At 46.9% G+C, this 23,903-nt stretch overlaps 2 protein-coding genes across 2 annotated transcripts in view; one reads left to right on the plus strand and one right to left on the minus strand.

Moving 5' to 3' along the window:
- Positions 1-14,748, minus strand: part of LOC115328275 (mucin-5AC) — a 27,521-nt gene extending 12,773 nt beyond the window's left edge. Inside the window, exons 1-4 of the mRNA XM_029989487.4 lie at positions 14,200-14,748; positions 13,724-13,930; positions 5,037-5,120; positions 2,515-2,827 (exon numbers count right to left, since the gene is read on the minus strand). Of these exons, the coding sequence (XP_029845347.3) occupies positions 2,515-2,827; positions 5,037-5,120; positions 13,724-13,930; positions 14,200-14,666 (1,071 nt within the window). The 5' untranslated portion in view covers positions 14,667-14,748. The remainder of the gene's footprint in view (positions 1-2,514; positions 2,828-5,036; positions 5,121-13,723; positions 13,931-14,199) is intronic.
- Positions 14,749-14,894: 146 nt separating this feature from the next.
- The window catches only part of LOC8034613 (condensin complex subunit 1), a 182,994-nt gene continuing 173,985 nt past the window's right edge, over positions 14,895-23,903 (plus strand). The window contains exons 1-6 of the mRNA XM_042290992.1: positions 14,895-14,971; positions 15,238-15,368; positions 15,460-15,535; positions 15,625-15,683; positions 15,995-16,182; positions 22,989-23,134. Of these exons, the coding sequence (XP_042146926.1) occupies positions 15,248-15,368; positions 15,460-15,535; positions 15,625-15,683; positions 15,995-16,182; positions 22,989-23,134 (590 nt within the window). The 5' untranslated portion in view covers positions 14,895-14,971; positions 15,238-15,247. The remainder of the gene's footprint in view (positions 14,972-15,237; positions 15,369-15,459; positions 15,536-15,624; positions 15,684-15,994; positions 16,183-22,988; positions 23,135-23,903) is intronic.

Genomic DNA, 23,903 nt, shown 5'->3' on the forward strand with positions numbered 1-23,903 from the left:
TAGCAGCGTCTATGGACTCGTTCCTGCCATTTTAAGATGGAAAAACAAAAGAAATTCCACTAGGAGGTTTTATTTAAACGAAAAGTCATCATGCTGGCGGGAAAAGATAACAACGGAGTAGCACTGCGTGGCCTTGCAATCCCAGTGACCCGACGAGCTTGCGAAGCGTTGTTTGGAAGACAACCCTTCCAGAGGCGACGGTCGCGCACTCGTCATCAGTGACGTCACTGATGACGTCATCAGTGACATCACCAGTGAAGTCGCGCATCCCACAATGCACTGCACGGTGACGGCGACGGAAACGGGCGCCTAAGAGCTGGGCTCTAAAACGCATTAAAGGGGCCCTGCAAGGACCTTTTTACTGGTTTTTAATTTTCACCGAACCTGAGCGCACTGAACGTAGTAACTTAATAAACTTTTTTTCCTCGAATTTCACTTTATATTAAAAGTTTTAGGCAAATTAAAATTACAAAAACAAGCAAAAAATAACCTCCTCCATGACGTCGTTGGACGCTTGAGTGGCCGTAAACTAGAAGTGCGGCAGCCGTTAGCAAGCGCTCACGGCTGTCGCGCTCCGTGTCGACGGCCCGAGAGGGTGCCATTAAAGCATGTTCTGGATAGGCTGTATGAAGCGGGCAGCCAGGCTGGCTTGCATTGCATTTGCTGCGCGATTAAACAGTAATTCGACATGACACTTCATTGGCCACAAATTAGAGCAAACACGGGGCAAAGATCAGTTCAGAACGGGAGCCACTTCGCGCTACCATACCGCCAAAGGGCCAAACCGCAAGCGAAAGCTGCCGCCAAAGGCCTTCGGAACGCTCAGAACCAGTCGGATCTTCGACTGCAGCGCCGCCGCGTACATCCGGGACCTTTCTACGCTCGCTGCTCGTCGGGGCCTGATCCCACTACCCCTTTCTAGTATGCGCCGCCCTTTCCACCGCTCGGTGGCGGGTATGTCGACGGGTCATTTCTTGTTTCCGCACTTTCTAAACTGCATTTGTTTCTTTTCTGATCTAAAATAGTGGACAAAAACTACTTTTATAAATATTTGAAATGTTTCGCGCCACTTATATTTTGTATTTCGACTAAAAAGAAGCTTTTAGTGGCTCTGACCAGTAGTAAGCCCAGGACCAAAGAAGTCACATTTCAAGCGCTTTTGGCAACGCGGGTCGCCCCCGTAGGTGGAGAAGGCTTCCGTGTTGTCCGGTTAAAATATGACGCACTGATATTTAGTTACTCTCTCCGTGCCCGCTGGCTTGCCCGAACCCCAAGAGACATGGAAACTGCAAAAAAGGTAGATGCTTAAATAGGATTGCAGTGCCCCTTTAAGACTTAAGCAAGGATTACCCCCCTGGATAGCAAAGAACCATCGTTGAACTCTGACAACGTCGACTAGTGCACGGCATTTATTTTTGTGTTAGCACTCGTTTCATGAAATCTGTCCTATGAGGTACGTGTTCATCCTTCATTATTTTACTTGCGCGGTAGAATTGGCAGCAATTTGCTTTTTGAATATTTGGAAGCTAAATCTGCCTACACGTTAGAATTGTGCAAACATGGTAATTGATAAGGCATATTTGGGTGCTTAAAGATGAGATGGGAAGGAACTTTCGCACAACAAATAGACTCCCATAGATTTTTGCAGCTGCAGAGAACTACCATATGTATCTAAATATGTGGTGCCTGCGACACGGCAATAACATGCATAACAAAAGTCGCTAAGGAATGCTACAAATTGTTGCAGTCCTGGCGGCTGGTTTAGCAGCGACGACACGGCGGGTGAACAGGTGTTGGCACCGTCCGTGTGGCGGTGTCCTGACCCATGCTTGCGGAACTTTCTGCTCACCGGTTAGCTGCAGAGTGAACTACAAAGAAACTTATGTCTGCCACAACCACCTCAGCCAAGGTTGTGATGGCCCACAATGTTCCTTGGTCACACGTCGAGAAGACGAGACATATGTGTGGCAAGCACGGGAGTCGAAAATGCATCCCAGCACCGCAGCGAAAGATCATTACTATTCTGGAATTCTATGGGATGTTTTCTCGTGACTGACCGATATGGAAATGCAGCAGATGAGAGGTGCTAGAGTCGCTACATAGACTATGTTTGAGAGTCACAACACTTCATTCACCTTGTTGCTTAAAATCATTGCCAGTTATTGTCACTTTCTTTGACATTGCAGGAAATGCTTTTCCATCCTTCACAAATGTTCGAACAGTTCGCGACAAAGCAAAACGACGTTGACCAACCTTTTCAACGCCGTAACTAAACCTCTTGAAGGTGCGCCTTGGCATCCTAACTATAGCCAACTGTGCCTGTTTTGCACTAGGCGGCATCCACGAGACGGTCGGGGAATGCAATGCCCGTACCCTCCTCGTGGCTCGTCCAGCGGCTCCAGCAGGCGCCGTTCGTAGACATCAGAACGTTCCGGGAGTCACGCCGGCAGAAGTGTAAAAGTCGACGTCGACTCACAAAAAAGTTGAGTAATGACCCCCACACATCCCACTCACCTCGAGCACGGCCTTGCTGGAGCAGTACGACATGGAGATGGCGTTGTTGCGCTGCCGCTTAGACAAAGAAGCCCCCGCCGTCGACGGGAGCCGGGCCCTCTTGAAGGCCCCCTCCACGGCCCTCTTGGGCGAGGAGGGGGCGTGGAAGGGGGGCCCCAGACCTCCCACGGAGGTGGCCACGGGCATGAACGAGGGCATCGGAGGGCCCATGGCGCACACGCTGTCCCTCCGGGAACGCTTGCTGCTGTGGGCAGGCATCCCCAGCTCCGCTGCCTCCAGGCTGTCCCTGTAGGCTGCGGCCGCTGCCCGTTTCCTGAGGAGAACCGGCGTTGGGGTGAGCAACTCCCAAAAAGAGTGCTCGGAGTGATACGGAACAAAGGAGCTGGTGCACTAGGGACTTTTGGTAAAGAAAAACGACGTGTCTGCTACAATTACATTCTGGAATTCTCCAACTCTTTCGGGCTTTCCCCAACCAAATTTGACCGAGCATCCCCGACTAATTTACGAGTGAGAAGGAAGCTAGGGCTATCCCCCACCGAAATGTTGCGTCCGAGTTTTCCAAATACAGGAATCGATGAAAGCGTGTGCTGAAGTTCAATTCTAATCCTGGATTTCTTTGGCTCGTGCAGCGCTTTGCTTGTATTCCTAGACAATCCCAGTTCTTCGGTGTTTTTTCTGCTGGCAGAAACCGTGCAAAGTATCGGTACTTCTTCGACCACATATTTCTTGGTTTCTCTTTTTTTCATTCTCAGCAAACGTAAGAAACAACTCAAAGCAGAAGAAAAAATACAAACAAAAGCAACCACGTATTGCTGAGTAAATTCAAGAGATGTACATGAAAGCCAGCTATTGTTCTTTTTTTTAAAAGTACCGGAAGGTACATTTAGGGTGCAGTAGGAGGACTTCTGAAATGAGTGAGACAGAAATATGACCCAAAATATATCCGAAGGACTACTTTCTGCACAGAGCACCGTAATTCCCCTCTCAAACAGTGCCCTAAGGATCCTTTTCAATAAATGCTCTTTTCAATAAAACGCTAACTAGCTAAAGGAGGTGCATTTACACAGCCAACAAGATGCCATTTACCTGTAATGCTGACTGCACTAGGGCTGACCACCAGTAGCTGAAACCGAAACTGAATATATTGTTCTAATTATTTTAACACTGCAAAACCTTAGAAGTTAGTAATGTTTTACAAACTATCTTACTAACAATTTTTAAACAAATAAAATTCAAATTCAAATAACAAAAATAAAATTGAAGGAAGCTTTCTTATCACAACCGGGCTTCAGCTCATAACTGGCAGAATTCTTTGAACATGTCTGGCAATCGCAAGAGAATACAAAATTGAGTGTTTGCTTTAGTCCCCTAAGTTTACCTAAGTTTAATGCTTACATACCAGAAATAAGTGGAAGAAAAGTGAGCATGCAGGTGAGCTGGTCCGACACCGTCTCTGAAGCAGTTTAGTTTTAATTTAATTAACTTTTAAATTTTAAATATATATATATATAAAAATAAAATTTAAAAGACTTTAATTAACAATGAAAGCCTTGCCAGGTGAGTTTTTCAAGGTTGCAAGGCCAGGGGGACAAAATGGATGCCCCAGCTCGCCTGCAATGCCATTGGAGCCTAGTGTTGAAAGTACTCCCTTTGTATTAATGGCGGTTAGCGAGCTTCTTTTTGGGAAAAAGGGCATTTATGGTGCCATGTGGCACAAACTCCTTCATTGGGGGGAAGGTATTTCTACTAAAGAAGATTAGGAAGTTCGTCTGACAAGGGTGTAGATATCTTGAGACTGCCAAACTCTCCATAACATTGCATATATTTCCCATCTTCCCAAACACTGCAAGCAACGGATGTAAGTGCCCAGTCTTCTATTATGCCAATGTGGCAAGGTAAAGAAGCGATGGTGACATGCAAGTCTGTGTGCTAAAAGTTAGCGGGTAAATTTCCTGAGCTTTGCAGTGGTTAAATTTTGAAGGAGAAATCCTTACATGTCCTATTACGCGAAAAGGCGTTGGTGTTGTGCCCGAAAGATGGTCATAAAAATATGTCATCAAGCATGCGCCGCTCAAGGTCAAAGCGGATGCACCTCAGAAATAAAACACAAAGAAGAGCATAGCAACGCAGATGCTTCGTCACGGAAGCCGTGATGCCGGCAAGGGCACCGTGACTGCCCAGTGGGGGAGCGTGATGTCACCACCGGACCTGCGGGACTAGAATGCTTTCACATTCCTATAAGTAAGCAGTCTTAAGTGTCTTCGGTGTGTTTTTTATTTGTTTATGCACTGCTGCAGATATAGTTTGTCTATCAACTGTAAACATCAAGCTGCCTTTGCTATAACACGAGAACTGTGGTTTTACCTACATCAAGAATAAGGAGTTCTTAATTAGATTGTACTTTACAACACAATAAGGTGAGGAGAGAATTTCTCTCTCCAGACTGTTTTAAGAGCTTGGCTCCATTGCAAATTCAACCTGCCATGCATAAGAAGACATCCAGGGATGTAAACCAAACTGACCTTCTCTCCTTGAGAGCCTGTATGACACTCTCTGTGGAGCATGGATCCTGCTTGTCGATGTCCCCACAAGTGGTCCGCTGCTGGCTGCAACAATGGAGACAACAAACCATGTCACACAGCATGCTCGGGCTTGTGCTCGAGTTACGACTGCAATCTCTAAGAACTCTGGAGGGTTGTCACCAGAGCCTGTACAGCTGGGCAGAGATTGCTGCTTTCAAAATTTGGTGCACCTGGCATTTCCCATATGTGACTTAAAGGCACACTAAATCACTTTATGCGATAGTTTATCTATGATCATACCTCAATCTATGGGCTCTAAGCGTCCTAAAAATCCAAACATTATATCCACGCATATTGATTCCCTTCAGAACTTTCAAAGACACCAGAGGGCGCCGTCACAAGGAAGGGCAGGCAGAGCCGTGTATACAGAAAGTTTGGTCAATGCAGGGATGGAACTGGGCAAAGCAGCTTTGGAGCAATCTTGGGAGCAGAAAAAAACTACACTTTGGAGCAGGCTGGAAGCAGCAAAAACGAGGTCTTAGAGCAAGTTGAAGCAGCATACGAGTTTTAAGAATGTTAAAATAAAGGCTAAACGTTACCTGGTTTTTAAAACTAAAGAAAATATGGCATGCAGGTAACTCCATGTGAACTCAACGGTAGTAGTTTCAATAAACTTTCTAGGTGCAAACATTTTTCACAAAATTACATGCAAGTTACACAAAACATACGAAGCAAAACTGCACATTACAGTGTGACAAGTGATAAAACCGACTTGCAAAGAGGTAAATATAAACAAGCTCAAATAGCTTCCATTGCTCAGCATTGACTAGTAGGCTGTACCAAAAAATAAAAATGCAAGTACAAAAATGGTCTTCCATCCTTCAGTGACTAGAATAAGATAATAAATGCCTGGTAATTCGTCAATTACTCACAGATACACTTAACGTTTTTGAGATTCTGAGCCAATTTCACATTATAGCCTCCGCTAACAGCACTTATCCAGACTCAACCTTCTCTATCTCCTCTTTTTTCAGACCCGACTCAATCAATGACTGCGCATGCTCAATCGTTTATAATTTCAGTTTGAGCGCACCTTGGTGCAATTTTGTTCTTATTTATACTTTTGTATCAGTGTGGCGCATGAAAAGTTATTTGGCGCACAGTGGCGCAATTGGCGCAGCAGTTCCATCCCTGTCAATGGGAGGCGCAGGCAGAACCAGGGCGTGCACCAGACGCAGAAAGAAGGCTTGGCATGCTCTCTTGGCCAACTAGAAGCCAAAAAGGATCCCCTAGCGGTGGTAGCGAGAAACAGTTTTGGTCATTTTAATAAGCGCGTAAGAGTTAAATGTAGTAACCCTTTATGGTTGAAAATAGAGTGCACATTATTTTTCGATCATGATCATGCAGAAAGATGCAAGAAACGAATGTGCCGCTCAAACTCCGGTTTGCTCGGACAGAGTGTGACCGCCCGGACGTCCGATTCCCGGCCCTCGGCGCTTGCCGTACGGATTATGTTGGTCGTTCTGCTAGTCGCACTCTTCAACAATGATTTTGGATGACCATGATTCAAACATCACGTGCACCATATTTTCAGTCACTTAAAGTTACTCCAATGCACTTATCAAGTTTGTTTCTCGCGACCACCGCCAGGGTATTATTTCCGGCTTCTGGTTGGCCACATTCAAATTTCTGAAGACGCTCTAGAACACGCCCAGCCCGCTTTCAGCCAATGGGGCTCCTCATTTCTCTCCTATACTTCCCAACGAATGGCCAAATTCTTTACATATATGGCTCTGAGAGCAGGGCTCTACCCTTCCCTAGAGTTCCTCGATATGCTCCCCCGAAGGGGGAGCACAGTTGCGCATTTGTTTTCCCCGCGCCGCCACGCTGCTATTCGCCGAGATCCATCACGTGAGGAGCAAAGCATCCGGTGCCGTGTAAGAAAGCCACCTTTACGGTCTCTCCGCCGACGTTTCTCGCGCCCCGGCGTATGTTCCCCTGCTTTCCGCCTCCTCTTCTTTTTCTCCTGGCCGCTATTCGCCAAATTTAGTCACGTGAGGAGCAAAGCATCCAGGGCATGCGGGAAAGCCGGTGCTACGGCCACTTGCCGAGGCTGAATGCGCAACTCTGCTACCGTAGGTAGTTATATACAGGAACTCTACCCTTCACCGTCTGATGGCGCCATCTGGTGCCAACCTTTTGATACATATTTTAATAAAGAAATCAACCACGCATGAATGTAACGTTAAGTTTCTTAGCCCATAGATTGAGTTATGATTACAAATATATTATTGCAGAGTGTGGTTTAGTGCCTCTTTAAACTAAACATCCGTGAGTAATTTAATAAGCTTCATTCATTAACCGATGAAGCCAACAACACCACTCAGCCATTAATAGAAAAGCCACAGCTTCTGGCTTCCAGATACCAATGCCACTGCTTCTGGCTGCCAGATACCAGAGCTGAAAGGCAGATTATGATGGAATCAGGCAACAATGGGGGTGCACAACTGGCCAACTAATGTTTAGACCACAATGTAAGAAAGCTCAGGTGGAATAACTCCGCCTCTGTAGGCATCAAACTTTCGTCCCTGTTTCTCATGTGCACCGTGCCACCCCATGGCGCCACACTCTTCAAGGTCTACGCAAAGCCGTCTGTTATGCGCAAAGTAAAACATTCCGTGATTGCAATGGAGCTTTGCACGAGTTAAATCGAAAGGGACATTTAAAGTGTGGGACTCTTAAGCGACGGTGAATATTCCTGATGCTATATAAGGCTATTAAACGCCCTAAAGAAGGGTTTCTGGTTGGTGCAATTTTCAGCTTTTGTGTGTATGGTGTGTGCTTCCTTTCTTTCTGAAGTGAGATACACATACGTGCTAAGCTGTTGAGATCACCTGTGCTGGACTGCAGAATAGTAAATGTAGGAGTGTACACAAAGCAGGCCCTTAATTCAAGAGCAATACCGGCATGCGGAGGGCTCGGAGTCGAGCAAAGGATAATACAGTGAAGTTCTGTTGTGACAATGGTACGCTATATAATATTAAAAGGCCCCACATTAAAAAAGAAAAAGACACAAGTGCTATTTTTTAAGCGATATATACTCATAGAGCATACATACACACAAAATACGTAAAAAATGCTTGTGGGTGGCAAGCTACATTTTTTTAATTGCATCGATGGAGTTCACTTGCTGACAGTGAGGGCTCTAAATTTTGGCCAGGATGGTGCACAAACGCAATGCAGCAGAGACACGGCAGAGCTATGCTTCACTCTATGGATAATGCTTACTTAACGGAGAACCTGTTTGTTAACGTAACAGAAATTAGACACCCGTTTATTATCTGACAGGCAAAAAGTAACGATGCACTACTCTTCCACTTCCAGAAGTAAAACTGAGCGTGTTACAAATATTATTCACCAAATAAATATACCTAAAGGCCCGTTCACACTCTTGCGACTGCTTGCGACCTCTTAAAACTGGGTTCCTTAAAACTTCTTAAACCAGAGAACACACTGGCGCCATCTATTGGGAAGCAGTGTAAACTCGGCGGTCCGGCATATTTTTTTTAATTTCTCGCGCAATATCCTTTCTTTTTTGGCTCGAAAAACTTTTTTCAATGTTATAAACGAGCCTTTCTATGGGTATTACGCACATTTGACGTCGGAAATCCCGCAAAACCTTCGCTTTTGTGAAATGCAGTTCTAGGGTCACCGCATAGATGGCGCCACAATGTCAGTGTGTCCCCTCCTCATTCTAGAAACATTTAAGAAGTTGTAAGAGATCTCGTCTCTCTCAGTCGTACTCGGTCGCAAGAGTGTGAACGGGCCTTAACAATAAAACAGTGTGAACAGCAGAATGGGTTTAATAAGATAGACATTTTAAAAGATGCCTTCAGAAACCTGTCCTGCTCTTTATACTTTCTTGCTCATTCCAGAAGTGGTCTACAGGACTGTTTCTGACAGTCTGCATAGATTTTGTGTTTTGTCAGCTCAATTAATTCAATCTTGTTTGCAATATTGAAGCATTCACATCGCAAAAGGATAACAGCCCTTGGCACCTTTTTCTTTAAATGCGTGGCATTTATATGGCCAGCCCTAGCAATTTTCGTGTACAAGTCTGGAATGTAGCCTCGATAGAGTGTGTCGCACGGAGCGTACAATCTGCAACTGCTCTCGGAGTGAAACTTTCCTTAGTGTGAGCTGGATGGCAGCAAAGCAGAGACGCACTATGAAAGCTTTTTCTTGCAGCCTTTGTGTACCACCGAAGTGGCGCAGAAGCACAGGTGACGAGCGCAACAGGTAGATTGAGGAGCAAGGGATGCGGCGACGTGGCCGTAAATCGAGAGCGGCGAGCTCAACAGCTTCAGGAAGCCAGATGTCATTCCAAAGTGGCTGACCAATGGTCCAAGTGCCAGTTCACAGACAATCTGTCCGGCGCAGTGTGCAGTAAGTGCACCAGACCATGGTTCTCGGTGGACGTAAGCCAAGACGTTCCTGTTTAGAATACCTTTGGGAAATCCCAAAAACACAGCAAAGTTGTTTTTTTTTCCTCTTGTTCTAGCCAGGGAAGCTCGGAAACTTTGTTGGCACCAAGTCCTTCGACAGAGCAGCCTTCCATGGTGCACCTATGAGGGCGTGCCCCTTGTAGACTGCTTTCCACGATTCACTGACAAATCCCGACTCAAAATGTTCCTCGCAGAAGTCTGTTCGTTGCACACTATTGCATGGCTCCATACTTTCGGTTGCTCCTCTTCTTAAGGAAGAGCAAAAAGGGAAAGAATATCTATGCACGTTTTGTATCCCGCATTTCACTGTGGCACGAAGCATTTCTTACCCTTTGTTAGCAACTTCTGGTAGCCGAAACCGACCAGAAACAAAGCGATAACCAGGGAAAAAAGCACAACGTCGTAGCCCCGCGAAAGCTGCCGCTCACGAAAGGTGGGCCTTGACGTCGGCGGCGTGCCCTTGTGGCAGGGGAAAGGACCACATGCCAATTTTCGATATGACGGCTCCCCGGGCACAGCGTCATGCTGCACCTTTACCGGAGAGCCTCCACCATTGCCAAAAGATAACATAAATAAACAATGAAGATATCTTAAGAGAAACAACATACACAGGCAAGGAAAATAAAAGTGTGAAAAAAGCACAAGTGGAAGCAATACCTTGTGTCTTTTTGCACTGTTTCATTTTCCTTGTAACATGCGCCAGCCCACTCATTTACTAGCGCTGCCACATGAAGACACGTCAGAGCAACGGAGCTTTCGTAAAACTATGCAAGCACAAGGGGTATGTGCGAGCATAGTTACATGTGTTAGCATCCTCAACACTAAGTTTTCTGAAGTTGAAATATAAAAAAATGGCACTTTGCACGTGCATTCATGAACACCTTATTTTAGTAATTCACACCCAATCTTTCATACAAGTAAGGTGAGCGCATGCAGCACATGCACTTATGTTTCCAGCATTAACCTTGGTGTTTGGGTAATTTGGCGAAGGCCTATCGGAAAAGTTTTTAGGCCAATGGGGGAACCGACGCAGACCTTGTTTTTATTTGCAACGGCATACTTTCTGCCGCATTATTTTGGAATGTTCAGCTTGTAGGCTGTAGTCGGTGACATGTCTAGAGTTCAGGGGAAGCTCCTCCCACCTCTTTCAACTCCAGTAGAGCGAACGCTGGAGAGCAAACAACCTCCTCTCCAACGTTTGCTCTGCTAAAGGTGAAAGAGGTGGGAGGAGCTTCTCCTGAAATCTAAATTCTGTCATCAGCTATAGTTATGTGATGCATCCTGCAACAAGAGTTCTCTGCAATGGTGCTCCTGCGACGTCAATTGGCCATTTCAGTGTACATATTTGCACGTGGGGAGGAGAGTGTTGCCAATATACACAAGGACACAGTGGATGCTGGCTGTTACATATATGCGTTGGCACTGGGCAACAAAACAGCAGACAAGGGGTTGAAACCTGTCAGTGCCTTGTACGCAAAGCATAAACAGACTTGTGGAGAACGTGTGGGCAAAACATTAACGAGAGGTTGAAACCAGTGAGTACCTTGTAAGCAAAACACTAACAGGTGTTGCAGAATCTGCATGCAAGACATTAATAAAGAGGTGAAAACGGGTGAGTACCTTTTGCGCAAAACATTAACCAAAGGTTTTGCGGAACATGTATGCAAGACATCAACAATAGGTTGAATCCGGTGAGTACTTTTTCATGCAAACATTAACAGAATGTCAAAAAAGAGGTCGAAACTGGCGACCACTTTGACAACGTGTTAAAGGGATTGTCCGGTCGAAACCGGAAGTACTTAAGTTCTTGCGCTCGTTACGTCGAGGGCGCCTTCATATAGACAAACGTCTTTTTTATTTTGATATATGATCTCCCGTTATTAATTAAACCTTTCATGATCCTATGTACGAAACTGCACCCCGAATTTCGCCAGTGTCAATGGCTGACATCCGTAGGTGCTGCGTGACGTCACAAAACACAAAGGTTTATCGGATGGTCGGGATAACAAGCGTTGGTCGATGGATGTCTTGTATTTTGTTTCGAATTATATAGTCTCCTAGGCCTACCCTACTGAAATACGGTTCTTATAATGCAGTTCACAAGCACGTGCAAAAAAAGTCACGCCTTTTAGCAGGATATTACTCGCAGACAGCCATAAACTTCGGGCAAACGTATGCCGTTTCGCGCAAACACAACTGCGACGGACGCCGATCGAACTAGGGGCGCTTGCAAAGCAAAGGATGCAGATTTCGCCTCTGAAGCGACACTTAGGTACACGAAGCGGCATCTGGGTACACATTTCAGCAGATCCACTGGATCGATGATGAGGCTGCGGGTTATTCCCTCAGAGGCGACGTCCACGGGTCGAAGGCAAACGGGGAACCGTTCAAATACATGTCCGACTCGTCACTTGACTTGGACGAGCTTGGCGAATCGTAGCTACGCTCCATTTTCACACGCGGGTCAAACAGGTATCGGGCTGCACGCGTGCTAAATACAACTGTTGGTATCATTTCGAGATGGCCAAGCTGTTGGTTTCGGTTTCGCTACATAATCAAGGTCTGTTCGATTCGGCCAGGAAGTTCTGAACTATAGTTGGTTACAAGTCAAGAAGGTAGCGGCAAATGCCCCTCAAAGAGAATCTTTGCATTTCGACGATAGGTTCGCGGCATCAGGATGATTTTGCGTCGGGAGTCACTGGTGGCAGCGCGCGGTCGGTATACCGGTCACCTCGAAGACGAAGGCCTGACGATAGCGTCTTGGCCAAGACAATTATCGACCGAAACTTTGGCGTCAAGTTGAAGCGAGAATCGGCAAAAAAATGCCGATTCTCGGTGTTTTTCTGAGGCCCGTTAGTGGGCGTCCACAGATACCAGCGGACAAAGCATGCAGTATTATGCTCAGCTACGGGGACATGCGAGTGCCAACGCACTAAATCCCAGACCTCTGGAATGTATCGGAGTCGTCAATATGCATCCAAGAGCAACTGAAGGCGGAGACTATCAAGAGGGCAATACCTTTCCTGTGTCTGTAAGTTAGAATATCAACACTGTGGATCCCCACATAGCATCAAAAAGAAACAATTTACGTGAACCAATATTTCAACACTCACCACAGGGAGCCAAACCTACGCGAGCAGGTGCCTAAAACGCTTTTAGAATATCATAATCAAGCAAATTCCCACCCTCGGTTAGGATCTCGATTCCGCGTCCACCGCGGGTACGTTATTATCATAAATGAGAGGAAATGCAACCTCCGTATCGGCGTTATTGTTAAACATCGCAGACATTTGAGCAAGCGCTGCGAAAAATGGCACCGCGAGCAGAAACGGACGAGCGGTTCTGCTATCGCCGTCTGCTTCTGCACGGACGCTGAACAGAGTCCGTAGCCGGTGCGAGATTTTGAGGAACTGGGTCTGAACTCGTTCAGAACTGGGATAAATTGAACGCGCCAGTGCAGCGGTCGTGCAACTTACGGTTGAATCGAATGCACCAGTTCCTGCACTGCCGAACTAGTTCAGCCAGTTCAGGCGAATCGAACAGACCTAAATTGACTGATCCGAGTTGGGCGAGGAGAGGGTGGACGTAGTTTAATATCGTTGGCACAGCATCACACCTTTGCTTACAAGCCTTCCGTCCGCTGAGAGCTCAGCTCGTAGCTTTCTTCTGTGAGATGATTGCTGCATAAGCAGGATCTCGATCTGGACGGGAACCCAGTCCCTACGCACGACTTTGCTCGTCACTGCACGTCTCGCGGAAAAGTGTGGAACGTCATGTCTTGGCTCGCATGTGCTGCCCGGTGGTTGTGGCACCCAACCGCGCAACAAAAATCTCACCCAGCCACGAAAGAAGTCGAGCACAACAAAAACGAAGCACGCTGAAGCATTCACTCGCAGGCAAACAACGAGACAAAAATGCTCGCTTTGTGTTTTGTGACGTCAGAGCTTCAATGTTGCCAACGAAAGCAGCATTTACGCTAGAATGCGATACGAGCAGTATAAATTAAATTACTCACGCAGATGGGCATATAGAATTCGGATATTGCACGTACGATGCTTCTCGAGGCAATAACAATGATATTCAATTGTTTTCTCGAATACAAAATTTGACCGGACAATCCCTTTAATGGCGGCACACGGGTTAAGCTGAGCCGGGGGCCAAGGAACCAGGGGTACTCCTAACCTGAATGAGCTGGTCAGTCTAGGCGACGAGGCCAGCGGGAGGATCTTGACCTTAACCGGCGCGATCACCTCGGGAGACGTGAAAGGCCTTGCGACGGGCAGTGGTGATTTGGTGAGGCAGATCGTGGGGTAACTGCCCACAGAGTACCTCTCCTGCTGAATGGGATACCGGCGGGTGGTCGGAGGCGCCCAATCCAACTGCGATTTTCTGGAAGCGGAAGCCACAATTACTCGGCGACACCTTTTCAACTCGCGAATTTGGCAGAAACAAGCTTTCGAAAAGCCATTTCACGGGAGAAACATGAAACTAGTTAGAAAATTTTCAAATCCGACACGCGCGCACCAAGTGCGCGGGGGTGCACATGATCCCGCTTCCGTGCTGCGCGCACCAAACTTTTATGGCGGGCAAGTCATTCATTCAAACCAGCGCTGGGACATGTCCGAGTCGGGACTGAAGAACGGGACGGGTTTACTCACCTCGCATGGTCCGACGTGAAGCTACTTTGGCACGATCGGTCGAAATAGGCGTTTTTGACGGGTGACATGAGGCTCGCGAAGCTGCAGTCGTCGTCCTTCACTTCACTTCGCGACTCACTCGACGTTTCAAATTTATTCCCGGGCACTATGCGCACGTAATCGTATGAGCTGTCTAAGGTCCGCGAGGTGCTCGTCGATCTACGAGTCGCACTGCCCTCGGTGACGAGACGCCGGGAGGAATTATGCTCCGTTTTACTTTTCCGCTCACGTTTGTCATGCTTTATTAAGCCTAGTATCCGAAGACGATGGCGAGAGTTCTCCTCGCGCTGGTGGAGGTAGTAATTCGTTACGGCCACAAAAATCACGACAAAACTAGCTACGTAGACTGTCAGTAAATCCAGGAAGTAAACGACGCACAGCACACACACACCAAAAATACAACACCGGTTAATATCGGCACTGAACATGTTTCAAAGCATCTTGCGCTCCACGCTCCACGGGAGAAATTTAGGGCCAAAGACAGCAGTCTCCATACTGAAATTTTGTGATTGGTACAAAAACCGTTACATAAAAACTTATTGATCAACTAGTTACTTTAAAACAAGATATTGATAAAAGTATCCATATATTGTAACGAATTATAAAAAAAATATACCATATATTGTTAAAATATTAGCTTTATTTACTGCGGAGTTATTCTTTGTCTGCCGCGCCAGCCGCGCTCTGCTGGCTCTGCTTTCGACTGGCTTTGTGAAATCGCGTCAAACTCGCGGTAAGTTTTCAAATAGCGTTTATGTGAACGCGAGTAGATATCTACGAGGACAATGAATCAAACATAATTAAATGCACGAAGAAATGTCTTTGACGTATATTAAATGCTTGGACATATTTCTTAAATGCAGGTGGAACGTTTTGAATCATTCCACGCAGTTGTGTTTTGAAAATTCTATTGCCTTCTTTTTGTTCGTTTTCAATACCCCCAATTTAAAATACTGCTACACAGGATTTTTATAGCGACGCTAATTTCGTTTTTGATAGCTTTTAGGCCATGTCGGACTTCGTGTTCGTCCTACCTTTGGTGAAGGATGACTTGAGACGGGCCGAGAATATCGGACAGTATTTCGTGAAAGACGTTCTGACGACTTCAGAAATCGCCAGCAAAGTTCGAGGTACGTGTTATTCACTTCTAACCGAGGTTACAACTTTCGGTGGCGGGTCCGTGTCACTAGACTACGTTCTGCTTTTTTTTTTTTTTTTTAGAGCACCTGTCGAAGAAGAAATCAGTGGGCGAATGCGACATCATCGATTCCTTCGATTTGCTGTACAGTTCTCTCGTGTAAGTTGGCACTGTTTCCGCGACACCAAAAGCGCAGAATATCACACGGCATCCTCTTACACGTGTTCGCTGTCCATGTTTCGTTTCAGAAAATTCCATTCTCTGGATGAAAAAACTGTGGAAGGGGTCTGGGAGCTCGCGCTACGATGTAAGTTAGACATTTCACCGAAACGCGTGCTGCGATCCAACGAAAATATAAAATATCGCGTCTCGATTTTCTATATCCGGTGCGTGTTTTAAGATAGGCTGCACTCGGAAATCCAGTACAGTGGCGTGCAACTGACATAGGAGCTGCGGGTATATTAATCGTGGAAAGTGTTGCGCAGCACGTGCATTGGGGTGAGATGAAGTTGGAGTGAGCCGGTTTTCGGAACCGTGGCCCGTGCAGTGCTCTGTGCCCGTCACCGACGTGCTGGTGCCGTCTTTAAGACCCCCTCGCTTGCCCGACCGCCCCCCCAGGCACGTCCAAGGTGGAGTCCGAGCTCACGCTACTCCTGGACGACTCGGACCAGCCCCCGAGCGTCGACGCGCGGAAGGTCGCTCGGAACCGGCTCAAGATGGCGTGCTACGCGCTGTGCCAACTTGCCGACCTCGTCGAGAAGGAGGTCTGCAAGCCCAACCTGGATGTCACTCTGGTGGCCGGAAAGGTGAGGCCTTCGCTGTGCAGAAACAAAAATTTAACACTCTTCTCTTTTGCTTAAATACAACCCATCGGGTACAAAGACTTTGGAAACATGAGTCATTGATACAAAAATGCTGAAGAAAGATGTTTTATAAACAATTAGCAAATTTCACCTAGTGGATGCCCCCCTTCGTTGGAAGGTTTTGTCATCATTGGCCTCGTAAGAGTACCTGCACCACAGAGTATGGCATCTGACAGTCAGTGGCAGGTTAAAAGTAAAATGAAAGCACCTTCCACCTCTTTTCACTTTAGCAGAGCGAATAGTACTGAGGAGGTCGCCTCCTCTGTTAAAATGTCACCGACTACAGTGTATACACATTTCCAAAAAATACTCAACAACAGGGGCAACAAACCGTTTTCAAGCCCAGTCACTGAGTTTGAGGCTAGATTCTCACCGGCGTCCCTCCTAACCCTAACCGAGTGGACTGTGATTTCAATAGGCGCAGTTTCAAACGCTGCTGGCGGTCTTTTCCCGCTATATTTTGTGTTTCATGGTACATGTATTTTCCTGAGGACATTGAGAAAGCATTGTACCACATTTGAGAAAACAAAAAGCAAAAAAAACTAAACTATTTTTGTTGGGTATGCGCACGACAGAACGAATGCGACTGGAATGTATAAGTACAAAACGAGCGTGTTGGTAACGGTAATTAGACATGAGGAAGATACATAGAAAGGGGGGACGGACAACGAAGTTCTAGTTATTTGTGTTTTTTCTTACGATAAGTTTTGACGGCACCATGGGATTCGCCGCATGTGAAATGACAAAGTGCTTTGCTGTCAAAAATAAATTGCAACAGAAGAGGGCCGAAAGGCATGCATTTTTCACGCTTACAAGTAATGTGTTTACCGATGGACAGGACACGGACATACAATTGAGGAAGTGTTAACATTCAAACAATATATCGTACGAACCACACGATGCAGCTTTATCCGAAAGGAATTTATTTGAGAAAGATCTCAAATAACACAGTCACAGTCGACGACAGTCACTTCTTGACGATCGGACGGAATCCAAGATGACTTCGTTTTGGGGCACGTTTTGGGGAGAGCTTCCTTTTTTCACAACCGCACCAAGGCAAAGGAAGGAACATGACTGACCCATTTCCCACCCGAATCCAAACAACTATTTTTGGAGAGGACAGGGGATTCTCTGCGGATAATCTGTAAGAGGGGGGAGAACAATGTTTGCGTCGAGGGTCGTTCGACGTCCTTCACCTTCTTCGTTTCCCATGAATGTAAAGCAGAAAAGCCTGAATGGCAGGCACTTACCAGCCTTATTTCTCACAATCGAAGATAACACAGAAAGCGTACGCGGCACGCATAAAAAATATTAAGTGGAAACTTTGAAGAGGGACGAGAAAATGTCGAATGCAAAACTGCAAAAAACGGGTCTTCACAGTCCAAGAGATTGACAGAAAATTGCTAGCTGATAGAGGGCGCGAGAGTCTCACCAGCCGCATCAGCAGCGTGGCGGCGGCCTAGGAGCGTTTTTTGGAAAGGTGTATAGCAGGGTTGGCCAGGCTGACCCGGCCGAAGAGCCGCAAACAAAACCACGAAATTTCCAAGAGCCGCGGGGGGAGAGGGAGGGCAAACTTTCGTTCGGAGCAGTAAACGAAACTTTAACTACTTTCAATCTATCCGAGTCAAAAACAGTCCAACTGTACGTAACGTAGCAGTAGCAGAACACTACCAAGTTGCAATTTGTCTTTCCATTTTAAGCGCGTTATATTTCTCTTTTTGGGGAAGTGCTCGTGTGACCGGGAGGGAGGCGGGCAAGTGAGAGGGTGGGAGCCGCGAGCCGCACTTTAACACGCGAAGAGCCGCATGTGGCTCGCGAGCCGCAGCTTGGCCACCCCTGGTGTATAGGAATCGGACCTGTACAAAATGGGGAACTTTGATCATGTGCGCAAAGAGTGGCATCATTGGAAACAATATTACAAAAAAAATTTAATTGAAATAAAAGACGGCCTGTTTTAATAATGCGTGCTCGTATTATTGCTGAATTTACTCGATGACATTTAAAAATTTATAGAAATTATTTTGTGACAATAAACGAAACTGAAGTGGTACCAGTCGACGGCATGTGTATAGACATGCAGGCATAGAGTATATAATATGTAAAATGTATAATGAATCCTAAGATACAAGACTCCAAATATGTCACCAAAACGTCAAAGATGCAATGGGGGGCGTTTTTTATTTCTAGCCTAAAATATGTCTTAGCAGTTTAATTTTATTTACAAGAATAATTACTGCGAGTGTTATCATTTTTACATCTTTTTTTAACAATTGACAGAACTGGTTACAAGAATCAAGCAGCCTAAATGTAGCATTTCATCTTGCTCCACCTCAGAATGTTTGTGGAGCAAACATTCTGAGGTGGACCAAACAACAGGACGGCTTGACCGAATAACCTCGTCGCTTGACTGCAATCTCGCTGCAAGCGAGTCGGCGCAGCTGACTGATATCATCATCGTAGTAATAATCTTCGTGTCGATGTGGTACTCTACACACAACCGCAGGCAGCCTGCAGCATGAGCACTCCGTGAACTTTTTGATGGCAGTGGAGATGGTGCAGTCATGCACTTGTTCAGTCCTTGGGTGCCTTCACAAAGCGAGTTCGTAAGGCGTTGACGCCACCGATTGGCAAAGCTCATAACTACGGTACACTTGGTGTAGCCAGACACGATGATGTCACGGGCATGCCGGACCTCTGGAGACAGATCGCGCACTCTTTTATGGATCATTTTGAAACACTCGCCCAAATCTGGCATTAAGAATGGAAAATGTAGCCGTCCTCTCGAAATACAACCTTGCGATTTTGCTTTGCAGGTTCTATTGATCCTATTGAACTTATGTCCAAACGGTTTGCATGTATTTTAAATTTAGATTCAGTCTCCAGACTTTTGTGTTCAAGTGTGCTCAGGTGCATTGCGTTCCTGTGTAACCGCTTGCAAAGAGCCAACACTCCGGCACCTTCTTTTGGGTAGCCCCGGATCTCTCGTTTATTTAATTTTGTGATTTTTTATGCGTCATCCTTGGAAAGGTGATACAAAATATTTTCAAATCAACGCCATTATTATTTTTTTTTTTTTGCGAATCGAGAAAAAGAGTTGTACGAGGATCTCCTTTGGGGTTTCGGTATAGTGGTCAGTAGAAATGACTAGGCTCGAGTTATTAGTGCTAAAAGATATCCAGGGATAATAAAAAATCACAAATGTCTCATTTTGCCCCAACTCCCGGCGCAAAAGGAAACGCATTGTGAAAGAAAAAAATGAAAGCCGTTTACAACTCCCTGTAACGCCGAATTAGAGCGCAGCTCTTGAGGAGGAGGAGGGAAGGGTACTGGGGGGGCGGGTCAAGTTAGAGCACTGCACGGGCCCGGGCCAGCCCGAAAGCCCGAGCCCGGCCCGGCGGGCCGGGCTCGGGCCGGGTAGCACATATTTTCTCGGGCCCGGGCCGGGCTCGGGCTTGAACAAAAAAATTCTCGGGCCGCGCTGGCCCCCGGCCCGGGCCGTGCCTGGGCAATCTTGTGCCGTAAATCATAAATTGTTGTTGATAGCAAGAAGTTTGCTCATTAGTCTTTTAGGTTCATTGAATACAAAAAAAAAGCGAAGTGCAAATTCACTACAGCGTCATTAAAAATAATAACTAAAAGAGGTCTTGAAGCTAGAAAGCCTTCAAGCTTTTTCCGTGTGAGCGAGGGTTCAGTATTATGAATTGTAAACAAAATAAAGTCCCAGTCATATGCTTGTCAACCTGTCTGATTCATCGCTCTCAAAAATATCTAGTTCACTATTAGAAAGATTTAGAAAAACGTACGCAAGCGCTTTGGGTACCGTAAAGATAGCGTTGCGATGTAAAACCTATGGCGATGCTAATTTTAGCTTGCCCGAAGTGCTTGAGTATGTTATTCTAAGACTCTTGCACAGAGCGCGACACTATATTAGTGCGAACAAGCAATCGTCGTGTTTTTGTCTATCTCATAGAATCAAAAGGCTGTTTTCAAAACTATTAGTGTCTTTAGAAGTGCTCATCTGGGCCACAGACCTAAGCGGTATACTTTGGTGCCTACTAACACCATTTCGAAAAGAGCCAACGTCGTGTTCGCGGTATCAGTGTCGCGCAGTGTACAATCCGTTTCGCGCTTGCACGTTTTGGGGTTATCTTGAAAAAAACGTTTTAAGGGGTTAAGTAGGAATATATTAAACTTAAGCTTGCCTGAAAGGGTTGTATATTTTAAGAACGTGTTGACATGTAAAGCTGCTTCAGAACATATTCTTAAACAGAAAAGGTGCGCAGACCAGGCTTAGAATGATGGAGACTTTTTGCGAAGAGGTTGCAATGTGCAGGGCCTTATAAAAGTAGGTTGAAACGGGACGCGATCAAACGCAAAGGGTATTTCGGAAACTGGTTCAAATAAGAAGGGCGTTTAGGGAATAGGTCGAAACAGGACAAATTCAAACGAGAAGGGCGTTTAGGGAACTGATCGAAATGGGATGGGTTCGTATGGGAAGGGCGTTTAAAGAATGAGTCGAAACAGGGCGAGTTCAAATGGGGAGCTCGTTTCGGGAACGGGTCGAAACGGGACCGGTTCAAATGGGAATGGGTCGTTTCGGGCTACAGCCATCGGGCCGGGTCGGGCAGGGCCTAGAAATTAAAAATTCTGTCGGGCTCGGGCCGGGCCCGGGCCGTGTCTCTTCCGGGCCAAGTCGGGCCGGGCCTAGAAATTAAAAATTTTGTCGGGCTCGGGCCGGGCACGGGTTGTGTCTCTACCGGGCCGGGTCGGGCCGGGCCTAGAAATTCCGGCCCGTGCAGTGCTCTAGGTCAAGTGACCTCGGGGGGCAGGGGGTCACGTGACCTTGGGGGGGGGGTCATGTGACGTCGGGGGGGGGGGGGTCACGTGACGATGTTGATGACGTCATCAGTGACAATCACGATGCAGATACCGATGACGTCATCAGTGATGATGACGATGACGATGCGGATGCCGGTGACGTCATCAGTGACGTTACTGATGACGTCAACGGGAATTCACATGACCTCGGGGGGGGGGGGGGGGGGGGGGGGGGGTATTCCCAGGTCACATGACCCGGGGGGGGGGGGGGGGGGGTCACGTGACCTGGGTAACCATCGTGACCCTTGTGAGGGTAACCCTAGTAACTTCTGTGACGACAACTCTTGTGACACTCGTGAGGGTGACTCTCATAACCCTCGTGAGGGTGACCCTTGTGAAGGTAACCCTTTTGAGGGTAACTAACCCTCGTAACCCTCGTGAGGGTTAGAAGGGTTAGTAGCCCTCGTGATCCTCGTGAGGGTAACCCTCGTGAGATTAACTCTCGTAACCCTCACGAGGGTTACGAGGGTTACTCGCGGTTATGCCGACGGTGACGCCGCTCAAGCCGGGAACGGGCGCCTAAGAGCTGCGCTCTACAAAAAAAAAAACAGCTCGGCTCTTGCATTTGGAACATTTGAAGTATACTTCGTGGATCCGTACGCAATCTTCCATTTTTTTTTTTTTTTTTTTTTTTTGGCTTTTTGGCTTACTTTTGGCATTGCATGCATTGAATCCGCACAGAACGGGGCACTGTTTTGCTTCATAGATATTTGCACACCAGGCATTGCCAGTCACATTTGGCGCTCTTTGCGCAGTGTGCAAAACGCTTCCGTTTTGCCAGCTCGTTCAGTGAACGCAGAATTGTCGGGTTATCTCCTTCACCGTGAATAACTTCCCCCTCGGTTTCATTTGTTTCACGGTAAGTGTAAGCTATCCATTGCACACCCTTGTACTTAAAGGGACCTTGCAACCATATTTAAGTGTCTACCTTTTTTGCGGTTTCCACGTCTTTTGGGGTTCAGGCAAGCCAGCGGGCACGGAGAGAGTAACTAAATATCAGTGTGTCATATTTTAACCGGACGACGCAGAAAACTTCTCCATCTACGGGGGCGACCCGCGGTGCCGAGAGCGCGCTAAATGTGAAGTCTTTGGTCGTGGGCTTACTGCTGGTCAGAGCTGCTAAAAGTTTCTTTTAGTCGCAATACAAAAAATAAGTGGCGCAAACTGTTTAAATTATTTATAAAAACAGTTTTTGTTCAGTATTTTAGATCAGAAAAAAAACAAATGCAGTTTATAAAGTATAGAAACAAGAAATGACCCTTTGACATACCCGCCACCAAGTGGTGGAAAAGGCGGCGCATACTAGAAAGGTGTACTGGGATCAGGCACATACGAGCGGCGAGCGTAGAAAGGTCCCGGATGTATGCAACGGTGCTGCGCGAGGATCGAACTAGCTCCGAGCGTTCCGAAGGCCTTCGGCAGGAATGTTTGGCTTTCAGTTTGGCGTTATGGCAGTGCGAAGTGGCTCCCATTCTGAACCGATCTTTACCCCGTGTTTCCTGTCGTTTGTGGCCAATGAAGTGTCATGCCAAATTAGTGTTTAATCGCGCAGCAAATGCAATGCAAGCCGCCCTGGCTGCCCGCTTCATACAGCCTATCCAGAACATGCTTTGGTGGCACTCTCTCGAGCTGTCGACACAGAATGCAGCAGTCGTGAGCGCTCGCTGAGCTTACTACCCCTCCTCTAGTTCACGGCCACTCAAGCAACCAAGGACGTCATGAAGGAGGCTATTTTTTGCTTGTTTTTGTAATTTTAATTTGCCTATAACTTCTAAAATAAAGTGAAATTCGAAAAAAAGAAAAGTTTCATTAAGTTACTACGTTTAATGCGCTCAGGTTCGGTGCTCAGGTCGTCCGCTCTCTCGTCGCAGGGCCGGAAGAAGGCGGCTCCCAAGAGCGCCAAGTTCGTGGAGTGGAGCTCGGAGAAGGTGAAGGCCCTCGGTTGCCTGCAGAACCTGTTTGAGCTGCACCTCCAGCGCCTCTGGTCCCCACAGCCCGTCGAGGAGGAGTTTATCAAGTGAGCTTTACTTGAGAGATAAGTCGAGGCAACGTAGGTACAATGCCCAGGACGCATTTCCGACTGGTGCTGTTAACGCGTTCCAAAAAGTGGCCCCTCAATTTCCGCCGGACGACACGACGGCGACAGTCGTGTCGGCTCGTGCTTTTCGCCGGAAATCTGTGCCCAACCGCCGGGGTCCCGACGTCCGACAGCATGACGCTCTGGGTTTTGTGACGTCGTCTGTTGCCACTTCGGGACCTTTTTGGATGCGTGAGCGGAATAGGATGCCAGACACACTGGTCGGAAAGGCGTTGCAGGCACCATAACCTAGGCATAGACTATTTAAGGGAAGCCCCCAGGGTGCAGATTGGCGCGAGAATAAGATGGCCTCCTCCTGAGACGAAGTGCAACCCGCCACTTGTAGGAGGCACTAAAAGAATCTGCCCGCTCTGGGCTTCAATCCCGGTACCTCTTGAAGATTGTCGGAGCGTCCTACGAATGAGCTTGACGGTAGTTGGCCGTTGGTAGAGTAAGCGGACCTTCACAGCAGCTTACGACCGGCTGCGCAGCAATGCAGCCGGTTGTAAGCTATCGCAGGAGGCTTAAAAACCGGTCTTGTCTCGGTCGGTTGTAGTCAAACACAGTAGTTTGAACAGGCTTTACCGTTAAGGTGGAGAAGGTTCACGCGCGAATTGTCTTGTGTAAGTAAACTCATTCTTTTCCAGATCTTGTCCACTTTGGGAGACTTCCCATAAATTATTAGCATCTAATAATTATATCTCGAACG

This window comes from Ixodes scapularis, unplaced genomic scaffold (assembly GCF_016920785.2).
Source record: "Ixodes scapularis isolate PalLabHiFi unplaced genomic scaffold, ASM1692078v2 PGA_scaffold1__304_contigs__length_218370807, whole genome shotgun sequence".
NCBI lineage: Eukaryota > Metazoa > Arthropoda > Arachnida > Ixodida > Ixodidae > Ixodes > Ixodes scapularis.